This window comes from Spodoptera frugiperda, chromosome 17 (genome assembly GCF_023101765.2).
Source record: "Spodoptera frugiperda isolate SF20-4 chromosome 17, AGI-APGP_CSIRO_Sfru_2.0, whole genome shotgun sequence".
In the NCBI taxonomy this organism is placed as follows: domain Eukaryota; kingdom Metazoa; phylum Arthropoda; class Insecta; order Lepidoptera; family Noctuidae; genus Spodoptera; species Spodoptera frugiperda.
In genome coordinates this window covers 702,033-717,405 of record NC_064228.1, presented here as the reverse complement: position 1 = coordinate 717,405, position 15,373 = coordinate 702,033, and the positions used below count along the sequence as shown (strand labels likewise).

The following is a 15,373-nucleotide window of genomic DNA, read 5'->3' as shown; positions in this document are numbered from 1 at the left end:
CATTTTAACGACTGCGGTTTAAAGTTTTTATTTGAAAACGACATTTAACCGACACTTATACGTATAAAATGTTATTGTAAAGTTAATCTAAGTGGCTTATGTGGAAACCTTACCACCTTTTAATGGGGGAAGCCATATAAATAGACTATTAAACGAGAGAGCGACACGTGTGGTGCGAAATATCTTCTAAGCATACATATTATATAGGTTTGATGATAGAAGGAAAAAGTCCTCTTTTTCCTTAAAGGGAATATTTAAAACATTTTCTTTTACTGTTCTGTTATCTGAATCTTCACTTTCCATTAAGACTTTCTCCAAAACTTCAGAATCTCAAAAAACCAAAGGACACAAGTCGAAACAAAATATTTTATTAAAATCTTTAAAGGCGTATAAAACACGTGAAGTAGAGAGAAGGGTCTCCTTACGTCATCATCGAGTATAAAACTAAAACGTGATGCGACTGTTAAACAACTGACAACTCAGATGGTCACTAACATTGCAGTTGCTTTTTGCAATAAAAAAAAGAACAATTATAAAAAACAAAGGTCAAATGACCATGGTGCTTGATCACTGGGAGATCGATATCACCCGTTATTACTTCATTAGAGCGAGGTTGCGGCTCACGCCAGCTTTATTATATAGATACCTAAATCTCAATGAAGTTACAATTACTCTGGAAGTCTGGAATAAGACCTTCTGTACCGTAGATAGTCTCAAGGTTATGATGATTGCTTACCATCGAATTACCTGATAGTAAGCAATCGCCGCCGCGGAGGGACACTTAAAACACCAGAGAAGTTAAATGTGCGTTTTGGGGTTAGGAATTTAAGGGTTGTTTGGAGAATCGGGAATTGGGAATGGGAGTAATCGGCTGATGCTTACTGTGGTGAATTGGATGAAATTGTGTTTTCAAGATGAACGTTCTCAAACCGAATAAAAATAAGATAGAAAGGCTTGCTTTTAATTAAAAGTTTTTTGAGTTGAAATCAGAGAAAGGAGCCGAGTTAGATAGAGAGCTTTACTAATTAGACGTTGCATCCATATATTGTTGGCCTTGTCTTTCCTTTTTGATCAAAGTTCTGCTATGTTAACAAATTGTAGCATGAAGTTTGTATTGAAGTTTGTACACTATGTATGCATTAAAGTGATATGTTTTGGTTTGATTCATTATAGTTGGTATTATCAACGTAGGAATTGGTTATTCCCGTATCACAATAAAAAAATCACAGCCGGGGAAAACCAAATGAATTATCAACTTATTATTTAGTTCAAAGTTCCTTTAGTTATAAAATTCACCGCGATTGTTGTATTTTATTGAGTTAGTTAACCAACACAGGAAACTGGCTATCGGACGCAACTGACGTCAATACTCCAACACGTGTAGCTATCAGCTCTAACGTTACTCGAATACTGAAACTGAAATCTGAGAGCAATCTGTTGGTATTACATTTTTCTATTACAGATTTCACTCTTGGTTCCAATATGTTAAACCAAAAATTATTACTTGCAGCTTGTATTCTACTCATAGTTTAATTCTTTAAATATTTTCTCAGATAACTATAAGTTTTTCAACTGACTAGGTCATAAATATCACCAAAGAGTACATCCGTGATCATGGCGCTTACAAAAGTGCCGAAATATCGAAAACTCATAGAAATTAATAAACATGGTAAATATCCCGTTTCTAGTTCAATAACGACCTCGCCGGTAGTATTTGTAACCTCGTATCCTAATATTTATGTTACCGGCGTACTCACGTAACTGTTTGACGAGGAACTCGACTAGTTTCAAGCCATGCTAGAGGCTCATATTCATGAGCAGCATTCCGCGACATACGACGCGGCGATTGTCACGCCGCTACTCTCATTACGCGGTTTTAAAAATACCAAGTAGTTAATTAACATTTTATACAAGACATTCCGATAGCATTTTTACTCGTTACCTAATTTGATAATTTTAATTAACTATACCTACATTTTGTGGCCTACATATTGTGATATGTATAATGCATAAATTAACAGTATGGCAATCAGGCAGTATGCCGACTGAAAAGGATAAAACTATATTAACAAGTTATTTGTAAGTGAGTTCCACGCTTTCACTCCTAAACCACTAAACCGAATTTGATGTAATTTTACAGAGACAAATAAGGTAAAGATGAGTAGAAAAGACTTGATGCGAACATACAAAGACTTGAATATATTACGATCTACATTTCAGAAACCGAATACATCTTCAAATGTCCTATTAGAATAATTTATTTTGGCATAGTAACAAACAAGGCAGAATACGAGATAGGCTTACTAATGTCACTATTAGCATGACTGGCTAAGGTGAATGCCATCGACGTCTAGGTTAAGCTAATCATATAAACAGCGGTAAATAGGTATCGTAAATCGAGTTTATGGGCAAGAGAAAAAGTGGGTTATTGAATTTATTGCTTTGCCTTCAGTTCTTAAGCTGTTTTTTAATTATTTTGCAATTATTTTATAAGGATTAGTTACCTAAATTAATCTGTGACCATCATAATTTTATTATAACTTTCGTGAGACATACTAAATAAATTATTATGTTATCGGCTTACTCACGTAACTGTTTGACGAGGAACTCGACTAGTTTCAAGCCATGCTAGAGGCTCATATTCATTCGCACCGATTCGCATCCATTCCAGATGGGCGCGAAACTCGAGTCGCCAGTAGCAGCGCGACAATCGCCGCGTCGTGTGTCGCGGAATGCTGCTCATGAATGAGCCTCTAGCATGGCTTGAAACTTTAACATGGCTTGAAACTTTGATATGGCTTGAAAATTAATGTGGCCATTATCTTTGTAAATTTAGAACAAATCAACGCAGCACGTAACCGAAATTATCAATGTTTTAAGACAGTCGTACTCGTTTCTGAGCTGTATGCACGATTGCCTATTGGATAAAAAAGGTTAAAAATAAACATTTTTGTATGCAGGTCAACACCGCGAAGTTTAAAAAAAAAATCTGTCAATGTCTGTGAATTGTGGACGCGTATCGAAACGTAATCGAATCAACAAAGGTTTTAAACCAAGTCATTGGACACTGTTCTGTTTGTTCAAGGTAGACAGCACAAAATAAATTGTTGCTACTTTATCTTATTTGGGTGTTTGGTACAATTTCTAAATTTGTTTAACAAGCACAGTTAGTCCCTTAGTATGAGTTTGCTTTACGTTTAACGAAAACGAAAGCCCATTCGGCGCGGCGCTCTGATTGGCCGGCTACAATGAACTAACCAATCACAGCGCCAAACGCTTCCGTCTCTTTAAACGTAAAGTAAACTCGTACTAAGGTCCCCAGACAGCAAATAACTATACAAGAAAATGTTGAATATTATTAAAGGCATAAAGAAATCCTAGAACAGGATTTTCCAGGCAAAAAGATTAATCTGGAGATCAGGCCAATAGCTCAGGCGAATAAATAAACTCCTCAATAATAAATAGCCTTGGTTTATTCACAATGAGACTTGACATTGACCCAGTCACTGAAAACTAGATAACTACAATACAATTCAACAGATGCACAAAACCCTTTCAGCATATGATTACGATAAAGGTAAGCGTCCATAGACCCGCATCGTACGCATCGCACGCATCAGCCTGCGTCCATCGACAGCGATCGGATTGCCGACGCGAGTATCAGCATTGCAACAAGGATTGGCGATACCACTTTTACTCGGATTTTTGGCATCGGCATTCCGTATGACGTCATCGGTACGCATCGCATGTAGGCATTGCCGATGAATGGTCCGTACGGTGCGGATCAGTGGACGCTGTTGTACGAGTTTTTATACAAGACAAACTAAAATCCGTTGCGTGCGATGCGGGTCTGTGGACGCTTACCTTAAGGAAAACAAAAGTTACCATTCGAAAAAATCCGAATTGAGTCATCGTTGACATTTTTGTTACATGCGCCAAAGCGTTTCTGGTTTAGTGAATGGTACGACCAGTTTTTGCCTATTCATCTGCGCACGTGTGGGCAGGTATCGAGTGCATTAAAAAACGCTTTTTGCTTAGATAAGACAAAGCTACTCGTATTTTGCGCCGATTGTGTCATTCATACACTGTAAAGTCTACTTACAATAGACCCGAAAACAGAAGTTTATTTTACACCTATGAAGAAGCTCTACTAGTTTCGAGTCACAGAGGGACTCTTCATCATGAGCATCATGAGCAGCGGCGACGTTTAGCACTCTGTTCATGATGAAGAGTCCCACTGTGACTCAAAACTGGTAGAGATTTCTTCCATTACGTGAGTAAACCGTGATTTTTAACTAGTTTAGTATGTCTAACGATAGTTATTATAAAAGCACACCTACGAAGACCATTGAATTCGTAATCACCAAAGACCATTTTAGACCAAAAGTCACCAGTCTAGTGACATTGATCAACAAGTGTATGAATTAATAACTTCCAAATTACATTTGATTGCTACCTGTAGACGTAATGTTGTTTACTCCAACAATGACTAGTTATTAAACTCAAATCGATAAGATAGTAAACACGAAAAAAAATCATCAATTCACTTTAGAAATCGAAATTATAATGATATTAGAAACTAAGGTCACAAGGGATGATTTATTTTTGTCCTAATTACTGGGTTGTCGGGTTTGGTTCATTAATATTTACAGTTTATTACATTGTTCTAGCTACAAAGTTAGCAACAGGTGGGTTTACGGTAGCCCTTTAAATATCTTCATGAAGACCTTTCGGCAAGCGTAATTACCTACCTACTGACTAAAAACCACCCATGTATTTAGTTTTGGACGTACATACAGGGTATAAAAGGAACGCTTCCGAATGCCGCAAACAGCTGATGTTAAAAACGAGCTTTATTTTTAATACATTAAGAGATCCAAACTTGAATCATTTGCGTATCATAAATAGTTAGCCATGGGACATTAACTACGGTATCAAAATTTTAGACCACACTGTACACTATGGATGCTAACAGTGATTTGATTTGATTGGGCGCCGTGTCTGGGCAACCCAGGTTGCCGCGTAGTGTGTAGCGACTTCAAATCCCACACGGAGCAACTCTTTGTGTGATCCACAAATTGCTGTTTCGGGTCTGAGTGTCATGTAAGCGTGAACTTGTATGTTTGTAAACGCACCTACGACACAGGAGAAAATCCTAGTATGAGGCAATGTAAAAAAAGAACAATCCTTTAATTGCAAAATATGGGTAACTAGAAATAACTAGAAAAAGTAAGTAGTTAGACTTCAAGCAGACAAATTATTCAATAGATGTACCAAGTAACAGGGGTAGCCTATTGTAATGCCCTCCGATATTTTTTCAACAATAGCTCTATGTAACACAGTATCATCGCCACGCACCATTGCGAGACAATGTTTACGCTCTAAAAACCTAATAACCCTATTGTAGTCTCACAGGTCGGGTAAGAAGGGAGCAAGATTGTATAATATGGCCATTCTGCTATCATTTCCTGAGGTAAGCAAAAATAGGGGTCTTTAATGAATGAAGCGTCTCAATCTTGGAGCGAAATTCCGTAACATTGGTCCGGATAAACATCTAAGCTTTTATCAATATGAAGAGTAACTGCCGCACTCAGAGACATTTCATGACTAACTACTTAAACTATTCCTTAGTAACAATTTTGTATCGAAAACAATTGCTAAGGACTGGTTTAAGTAACCATTAAATAACAGTACGGCGGTAAGAGAGAATCATTAATTTGTGACGAAGTTTACAAAATTTTCTGTAGTTACAACGAGTTTATTGGAATCAAATATTAAATTAATTAAAAAGAGTATTGTGTTTGTAATTAACTATTATACCTTTCGTGAGACATACTAAATAAATTTTTATATTCACGTAACTGTTTGACATGGTACTCGACTAGTTTCAAGCCACACCAGGGGCTCACATTTTTATTCCGACGACATACGACGCGGCGACTGTCGAACAGTAACACCGTTACGCAAGTGTTGTAAGCACTACACTTGTCTTGTCTGAGGTCATTAACAAGCGTTAATGACCTCAGACTCCGAACATCCAATTTTAGAATATGATTAAAGGGATAATATTACTCTACTCCAATTAAAAACCACATCAGCTTTAACCGCAGAGTCAAACTGATAAAAATAAGTAACTAAGTATTTATAATAAAAGTTTTTTCGTTATGTTTTATGGAGTTATATATTTGTTAGTAATCCTATCGTACGTAGTCGTTGAGTGAGTCATAAAAACTACACTCAAAATGTGTTGTGAAAACACGAAGCTTACTATGTTAAACTTTGCCTTTTTACGATACGGTTTAAAAGTTTTTGACCGCGTATAAAGTCTATCACCGTCTCCAAATATTCATCTGTCTCTGGATTAAGATCTATCAAAATAGGTTAAGCTGTTTATGTTGTAACTACGCAGATAATTAGGTCGGGTCCAAGCCGATTTAGAAGTCATTGCGGGAGGTCTATGTTCAGAAGTGGACGTCTTGTGGCTGATATGATGATGATGACGATCAAAGAATATGAGCAATTTTATTATAACTTTCGTGAGACATACTACATGCTACTTGGGCAGTTGCCGCGTTGTGTGTCGCGGAATGCTGCCTCTAGCATGGCTTGAAACTAGTCGAGTTCCTCGTCAAACAGTTACGTGAGTAAGCCGATAACATAATCTATACTAATATTTTAAGCTGAAGAGTTTGTTTGATTGTTTGTTTGTTTGAACGCGCTAATCTCAGGAACTACTGGTCCGATTTGAATAATTATTTTCGTGTTGGATAGCGCATTTATCGAGGAAGGTTATAGGCTATAAATCATCACACCACGATCAATAGGAACCGAGCAGTGCGGGTGAAACCGCGCAGAAGTAGCTAATTAATATAAGTAATTTTTACGAACCCAAGATCGTGTAATCAGTAGTCGTATTGGTACTCTCTGGACCAACATGATAATTAAACATTAGTAGAAACGGGTTTAATGACTTTACTAGGTACATAATTAGTTAAACCTTTTGGGAATTACCTACCTATTTAGCGAGGTAAGTTAGTTTCAAACTAAATTATTAAGTATGAAATGTGGATTAACTACGGATTTAAACTCACGTAACTAATGAAATGAATTATAATTTGTTATTGTTGAAATTGAGTTCAAACAGTTAAAATGGTCCTATGTTTTTGTAATTCTTGTAGTTAGGGGTAACGGATTATTCTAACTATAAAAAAATGTGACGCGTAATCGTTCAAAGGTACTTGATAGAGAAAAAACGAATGACTGTGCGTAGAATTGAGAACATCTGTTTTTGTGATCCATTGAAAAATGTACGATTAGTTTAAACGTTTAACAAATAAAATAGGTCATAGTGGTTTTTAAGTTAGTTATTGAAGCATTTTTAATTGGTTAATTGTTACTCATTGTAGGTACCTATTTCAATCGAGTATTAAAGGGACGTAGATAAAACTGTAAGGATCCCTAGCTAGACATAATTAAGGGACTTTTTTTATGGGGGAGAAATCATCCAATTACTTCTCCCGCCTTGAGTAAGGCGAGGCGAAGTATCAGACTCTTACTGACTGCAAACCATCTCGTTCCTACTCCTACTCTTCGAGATGAAGCCCCGGTAAACCCGCTAGGTAGTCCGCAGCTCCGAGAATTAAAGGACATTGGATCTCATAACAATACCAGCATGATTATTTTAATAAAATTCCGCTGTTTAACTACAGTTAATATTTAGTTATTGAAAAGCAGTAGATATTTATTATTTACGTTTCACTTTCCACGATACGAAACACCCATCTCACTTGGTTCTGCCACCGACATAAAACAGTGCAACCATAAACAAAACAATGGTGAACGCAACTGGCTTGAGATCGAACTATTTTAGTATCTGTTCTAATTTTAAATTTGAAATATTAACGGAATTCCTGACTACGGAATAAGGGTTCAAATTACTTCCTTCAACATTGTTTTTTTTTTTTTAATTTATCAAACAAAGACTATAACCTATTAAAATTTGGAAGAAACAACTATTATTATATTCATTTTATTTATCCAAAAATATAACAGAGCACCTTATTTTATAACATTTCAACAACTACCTACGTTTGTAATATATTTTCGTAAGAAAATAATCATCGCCCTTCAATTCCCGCCATGACGTACGATCTAATATTATCAATTAGGAATTCTGAAATACCAACGGACACGACTAACCCTAAATAGCCGATGTAGTGTACAGTTTTTAGGAAACACCAGGTTTTATCACAGAACACTGCTAGGGAGAGGGCATGGAGGTAACTGTGAGGGTTCGTTATCCTCCAAATGCCTGACGCGAAGAAAAACTTACCAGACTTGAACATAGTTTCGCGTCTTATTACATCGTATTCAGTGCAGTTCTCTAACAAGTCTTGGTAAATATCTATGTATCTGTTCCAGGATAATGAAGACAGCAGCATTTGGCCGGAGAACAGGCCAATAACTTGGATTATTTTCTGGAAGGTCACTTTAGTTTTGTACGAAATCCCGTTGTCTGTATTGTGGTCCTTCTCTATATCTTCCGTGGAATTGATTTCTTTCAACTGGTGGTAAGGCAGGGTGCTGACAGGCGTGTTCTTGTACCCCCGCCTTGGGGGATTGTTTCGTAAGTACAGAGTGATCCCCACCATCATGGCGATAACACCTAACGTGTCACAAATACCGTCCACCCAGTACCCTAGCGTTCCAACTTCAGACTTCTCTCCCTTTATATGCTTTCTCTCTCTAGCTACATGGCCATCCAGGTCATCCAGGAACATGCGTATTTGGAACAGCACTACACCTATCCTCCTCGAAGCTAAACTGGGACTGGTGACAAGTTTCGCTCCAACCAGTGCAACGAAAACATGGAAGAACGATATCATGTTCGGTGTTATGAACTTCATGTTCTCAGAAATGCCTAGACCTAAATCCACGATCGCACACAAAGGCCCATAAATATAGTGGTTGATATGATCCACCATTAACGCTTTAACCGTCGGATGGCACAAAGGGTTTATGGTACAAGGAACCCATGTCGATTCCTCGTAGCTCGGTAACGTTCTACTTTCCTTCAACGTTGTGGATTCGTGCGTTACATTTGTTTCTACATCGAATATATCAATTTTATAGTTTTGTATCCTTAAAAATAGTAGTGTGTCCATGCATATGCAGTATACAACAATGACTAGAAGTAGAAACGTGAGTATTTTACTCGCTTGTGATGAGGGCCACATCATTTTCGCTGTTGTTTTCAATGACGGAGGTTCGCACGAGTTAGGCTTCTTACACGCTTCAACAGTTGAGTCAAAGCGCAGTATTTAGATGTGGGCAACGGAGCCCACGCATGTAATTCCAAAAATAATCACACAAACTTCACGACTTTATCACAACAAGCCCGTGCTGGAGGGTTGGTTCAACTTTACACTAATAACACTGTTTGTTGCTGACATAGTAGGGTCACACAGCCTCCTTGAGAGCACTAAACACTTATAAAACACTTCAATCCAAAGTATTTTTCTGGGTAAAATCGATGCACGACTCGATTCGGCGACTATGTTATCAAAACAATCCCGCCGTAACAAGTTGTAGTAGCTTTGTAAAAACAACAGATGTCGAGTACACTCGTTTTGTTTAGCAGTTTGTCTCATGAATGCATATCGTATTTATTTTTATCGTTGTTCGACAATACAGCTGGTTCGCGTACCGCTTTACGAAAAATGCGACATGCGTGCGCAACGAGACGCCGCGTTCGACTGAATAGCGGATAGCTAGACGAAGCGAATGCGGGGATCGTACCATCCATCGGCACCGGGGTCCCGGCTCGGTGTGGCCAGACCCGGTTTTGTAAATTCCTTTGTACTTTGTACATTATTATTAATTCGGCGGATGCGATAAGCTGGATGATGAAATTCGAAATTTGATTTTGGAATAACGTCAATGGCATTAATATTGTTTATAGGTAAATACTTAAATAGGTATTGTAAAGTGTTTTTTTTTATGTTTTGTTTTATAAATTATCAGCCGTTGTACAAAATATACCTATTAAAGAAAATTCTATGAGTAAACTGAAATTAGAATCTTACGTACCTACATGTTTAAAAATATCTTAAAAAAGTTTTAAATTAACTTAGTACCTAAGTGCTAGGTTACTTAATAATAAAGGTTATTTAATTTGATTTTAAAATTTTATTGAAACTCTATTTGATCTGACAATATAATTAAATGAAAAAAACAAAACACATTTATTATAACAAACATCATTGTACCTACGACTTACCCCCAGGAAGTTTTGTACAATCACTATTTTTAGAATTTGATGCGTCCATACCCATTACAATTAGAAAAATATAAATCAATCACCACTCCCATAATATGAAACTTTAATGTTATTTATTCCATAATCTCTTGCTCACTAAATTAATCACCCCGAATTTAAGCAAACTCTCGCTAACTGGCAACATTCAACAAATGCTGGAGAAGCACGCTCGATTTCGACACGTCACACGACATTCGACCATGGCGTTTCATTTCCCGCCAAAACGCATCTGACAGTTGACACCGGCCAATGACAACAAACATCGTTTAGCAAGTTCATTCAAACGAATGTTTTTTTATCACAACACTGCTAAAATACGTAACTAGGTCCCCTAGGTGTTAGAAAATTGAATTTCTACTTTATGTCATTTTGTTTTAAAGTCGAAAATGTATTGAATGCGTTTTAGTTTGATGTGCTTTATTTGTTTATCTTTGCCTACGAGTTTTTGTATGTTAAATAGGTAAAAGTGTGTAGGTAGGTATTGCTTGACAGGTTAATGCAATAAGCTTTATGTATATAATTACCTACGTAGTTAGAATTAAACTTAGGTAAGTAGGTATCTATAAGTAGGATAACGTAAAAGGTTACCGGGGCTCCGGCTCAAAGCAGGAGAAGGAACGGGGTGGTTTTTAGTCAGAAAGAGTCTAACATTCCCTCCCGCCTCACCCAAGGCGGAAGAAGTCATTGGATGATTTTCCCCCTTTCAAAAAAAAGGTAAGTAGGTATCACATAAGTAAGTACTTAGTGATTCAATACCTAATTGAACGATTTCCTTCCTTTTAACTTGTAATTAATAGGTACCTCATTAATCGAGTGGAAGCATGTGTATGTCCGCCGAAGGGCTCCGGGTTCGATTCTCAGATAGCGTTGCAGTTGGTAGAAAAAATCATGTTGTTTTTACAAACTTAACAGATTTATAGACAAGTACCATGTGCCATAGAAACGCTATATTGTACGAAATATAAACATAATAACAAGCTTTTACATATCATTTAGATACCTTTTTTAAGGTCGAAAAATTATCCAAAGACTTCTCCCGCCTATTGCGAGGCGAAAGGGAGTGTCAGACTCATACTGACTAAAAACCACCCCATTCGCATTTCGAGCCGGAGCCACAGCCGGAGCCCCGGTAAACCCGCTAGATGGTCTGCAGCTCCAGGTCATATAGGTACCTACTACCTACCTAATATCAGTTACTTTATTACTTAGGATTGGCATACAGTTCAGGTTTCTAAACTATACTTACTGTCTAATATCCTTTTTTTTTTTTTTTTTTTTTTTAATTTCAAATCAAAACCTATTTATTTATTTATCTTCATTTCATTCGTTCATTTTTGTTCACAAAAGTTCGCAATAAATGGAATTGTAGTACGAAATTTGCGAAGTTTCGGACGAAACTTCGTTTTTCGTTGAATTAGAGTAGACCCCCAGGTTTCTAAACTATACTTTCTGTCTAAGATCTTAGGAATTAAAATAATAAACGAATCGACTTATGCAAGAGATTATCGAAACAATTATAGCGCTCCATGGGATCTCCGAGTTTGCTCAAAATAGGCATCGTCCTAATTTCAACCAACTATAACGTAACGGATAACTACAAATTACATAGCTACCTACTTAAATAAACAGTGACTCGTTGGTCGACTGATCGCACGTGGAAGGAGCCTCGGGTTCGATTCCCGCCAAAACTATAGACCAAAACTTTTTTCGATTTTTATAAAATTGATCAGGTGATCAGCCTGTTCGTTTACCTGCTTATACCATAAAATGCGAAAGCATGTGTATGTTTGATACTCAATCACGTCAAAACAGCTAAAGGAACAGGATAAAAATTTTAATCGAGTTAGATTGTGGTCTGGAATAAAACATAGGCTACATTTTAGCACAGGCGAAGCCGCTGGCAGTTGCCAGTATAACATAATTCAGTCATATTTTCCATTTATTTATTTACCCACAAATACGACACAGTCACACAGACCAGACAAATATTGACCAATGCTCCATTCAACAACTTCCACTACACTATACTACTACGGATGACCAAAGTGGCCGTGACCGCGATCCACCCATGATCCAAGGCCGACACGTGGATATAAATGACTCCATCTCATCTTATTACAATGCACATTAACGCGTAGTTTCATTGATAATTGAATTGAGTCATATCGTTTAACTGGCGGTGGCGCTGTCGTCGCTTTGTAGTAGGTATCTAATTTTATCTCACAATAAAATTAAGCATGTGTTGTATCGTATCCGTTGTATGATATTGGGAACTAGCTTCTGCCTTTGACTTCGCCCGCGTTCCCGTGGTATAACAGTAGCGTTTTTTTTTTTTTTTTTTTATGGAACACGCCGATAGGCCAGCAGACGTATCACCTGATGGTAAGTAATGGCCGCCGCCCATGGACACTTGAAATACCAGAGGCCTTACAAGTGCGTTGGGAAGATTGGTAAGGGGGAATTGGGGAAATGGGACTCTGGTAACCTCACTCATACCATGAAACAACACATGCGTTGTTTCACGTCGGTTTTAGGTGAGGCCGTGGTATCACTCCGGTCGAGCCGGCCCATTCATGCCGAAGCATGGCTCTCCCACACTTAAGAATGCGTATGTGTTATTTAAGACCATAATCTACCCATTGTTCCTTCGTTCCCATGTTCCTTATACCTCGAATGAACCAACCAATCAGAACGCCGAATATGCTCTCGTTTCGATCTCTTTAAACGTAAAAAACTCGGACTAAGCCCTCTGTCAGTTTCAAAAGAAACATAAAACGCACTTCGGCGCATTATTGTAATTAATCATGGACTTATGGTATATCAGTTCGTTGATTAAATGAGTATTTAAATATCAATTAAGAAATCACGTGATTTTAATACATCTACACCTAACACATTAAGATAAACCGAAAAGTCGAAATCAAAGCATTTATTCCAAACAATACATTATTTTAGGCATTTTTGAAACGTCAAAATTGAATTGTCCGTCAGTCAGTCTGTCTTGAAGCTGGGTGCTCGTCCTAAAATGTAAGGGTGCTTTTTCATCAGAATTGTGCTATGCTACGTTGATGTGGATGCGTTTAGCTTCCACCAATCATATTCATCGGTACGCATAACTTAGCACTGGTGGAAACGGACTCAGCTAAGCTATGTTTTTTAAAGGGAAAGATGCGTGCTATGGATGGCTTCCGTAGGTTCCATACATCGCATACTCGAGCTGCGCATCTTCCTCCCTAGTATCGATGTGGTTAATTTCTGATTCCATAGTTGGATCAAACAAAGTATTACATTGATCAACATGCTAAGAATGTTTTAAGTTTATTTTTGAGAATGTTAATATCTTATAGAGTATTTTCTAATTGTCTAACCTACCCTGCCTACCAGCGGTAGAATTTATAACACACACATTTTGTATGGAGCTTATGTCAAAATTCTACCGCTGGTAGGCAAATCTACCGATCGGTAGGTTATTGGAATGCGCCGTAATTGAATTAAACATACGCACCTAACAAAATAAATTGGTAGTACCTACTTAAGTCGATCAATAGTACCTATCAATAGTATACGTAAAAATAGCGCCTACAAATTGTCTGTAATGCGACTTTTTGCTCCTCGTAATTTATCAGGCACTCTATTCAAGAGGCAAATGAAACGATAAGTAATTAATAATTAAATAAATTAATACAATCGTCATAAATAATAAATTAATAGTTATAAAATATCGTCACGCCTTTTATCCCTTTAAGGGGTGGGCAGAAGTGCACATTACAGCATGCCATGCCCTATACAATGTACACCACAGACAGTTTTTGCTATTTATTTTATAGGTCCCATGTAAAAGGGGCATTGGGGGTGAACCTTTTGGCATATACTGGGCACATTTCCAGACATCGTGCTACTATTGAGAAAATTTTCGAAAAATTGAATACCTCTCAGCTGTACGAAGCACAATGCAAGCATTGTTTCACATCAGTTTTCTGTGAGACTATGGTATCACTGCAATCGAGACGGCCCATTCGTGCCACAGCATGGCTCTTCCAAACATAGTTAAATACAGTTTCCAAATACATTAAACAAAAGACTCACTTACCTGAGGAACTTGTGTAGACTTTCCGCATCCAGTTTCACCGATCAGCACTAACGTTTGGTACTTTTCCAACAAATACAATATGTGGTTACGGTACTGAAACACCGGTAGCTTCTGTCGTTGTGAGTCTAACGGTAAGTGGTGGTAACGATTGTAGACGAACGAAGTTGTTGAGTCACTGTCTACGGATAATGCGGAGTCTACGTTTGGATTCACTAGCGTTTCTATTGCACCATCCCTGTTTCTTGTTGGGTACAGTGTCTCTTCACCTGAAAGAAGTAATTGAATAATGTTTAGTATTTTTAACTGACACCAAAAAAAGGAGATCCTGTGCTTGACCTGAATGTATTATTACACATTAAACTGAACTGATTTTGATGATAGTATTTTTAGACTTAGAAGAAAGTTTTAGAGATATTACTTGATTCATAACCAAAATGGCGGCAGCAAAGAAAATTAAAGATGGTTCTCTTTTTAAAAAAAAGTTTTTTTTCTTTAATTTGTTTTCTTTATAGTTTTTGGAAAAGTAGTCAAACCTGGTGAGCCTAGTGATATTACCTACATTCTATTTGATAACTATTGTATTTCAATCTCATCAGGGAATAAAAGGTGGAAAGTGTGATATATTGTTATTTTTTTAAATTATTTATGGTAGCTTGATATTTATAGACATATCTGCTTGGTATGTGGTAGTTGGGACATATGACTGTTTTAATGCATTAAAGTGGCTTGACTTTGAATCAAGTCAGGTTATTTTTTTGTTTATGTTACTTTACTTTATTTTTGAATAACATAACATTACCAAGGTAAGTGTGAGATATATTAATGAGCCTATTACTAGCTGTTTCTTGCAGCTTTGCCTGCTGACTGTTTAATAAGCTTACTAAACTACATCTAGTAATAAATTATTCAAAAACGAATTCATCAATTTAATAAACTATACTTAAAACCTGAATAAAACCCTATGT

At 37.1% G+C, this 15,373-nt stretch overlaps 2 protein-coding genes across 2 annotated transcripts in view; both read right to left on the bottom strand.

Moving 5' to 3' along the window:
• LOC118277016 (probable ATP-dependent RNA helicase DHX35) overlaps positions 1 to 15,373 on the bottom strand; it is a 66,137-nt gene that overhangs the window by 50,434 nt on the left and 330 nt on the right. Inside the window, exon 2 of the mRNA XM_050699993.1 lies at positions 14,409 to 14,674. Within this exon, the coding sequence (XP_050555950.1) occupies positions 14,409 to 14,674 (266 nt within the window). The remainder of the gene's footprint in view (positions 1 to 14,408; positions 14,675 to 15,373) is intronic.
• LOC118277017 (ceramide phosphoethanolamine synthase) lies at positions 6,599 to 9,931 on the bottom strand. Its single transcript, XM_035595677.2, has one exon. It carries the CDS (start codon positions 9,237 to 9,239, stop codon positions 8,118 to 8,120), a length of 1,122 nt encoding a protein of 373 aa, XP_035451570.1. The 5' UTR covers positions 9,240 to 9,931; the 3' UTR covers positions 6,599 to 8,117.

What these genes read in the sequence shown, in the direction of transcription:
- LOC118277017 (XM_035595677.2), bottom strand. Translation starts at nt 9,239, where the DNA reads ATGATGTGGCCCTCATCACAAGCGAGTAAAATACTCACGTTTCTACTT.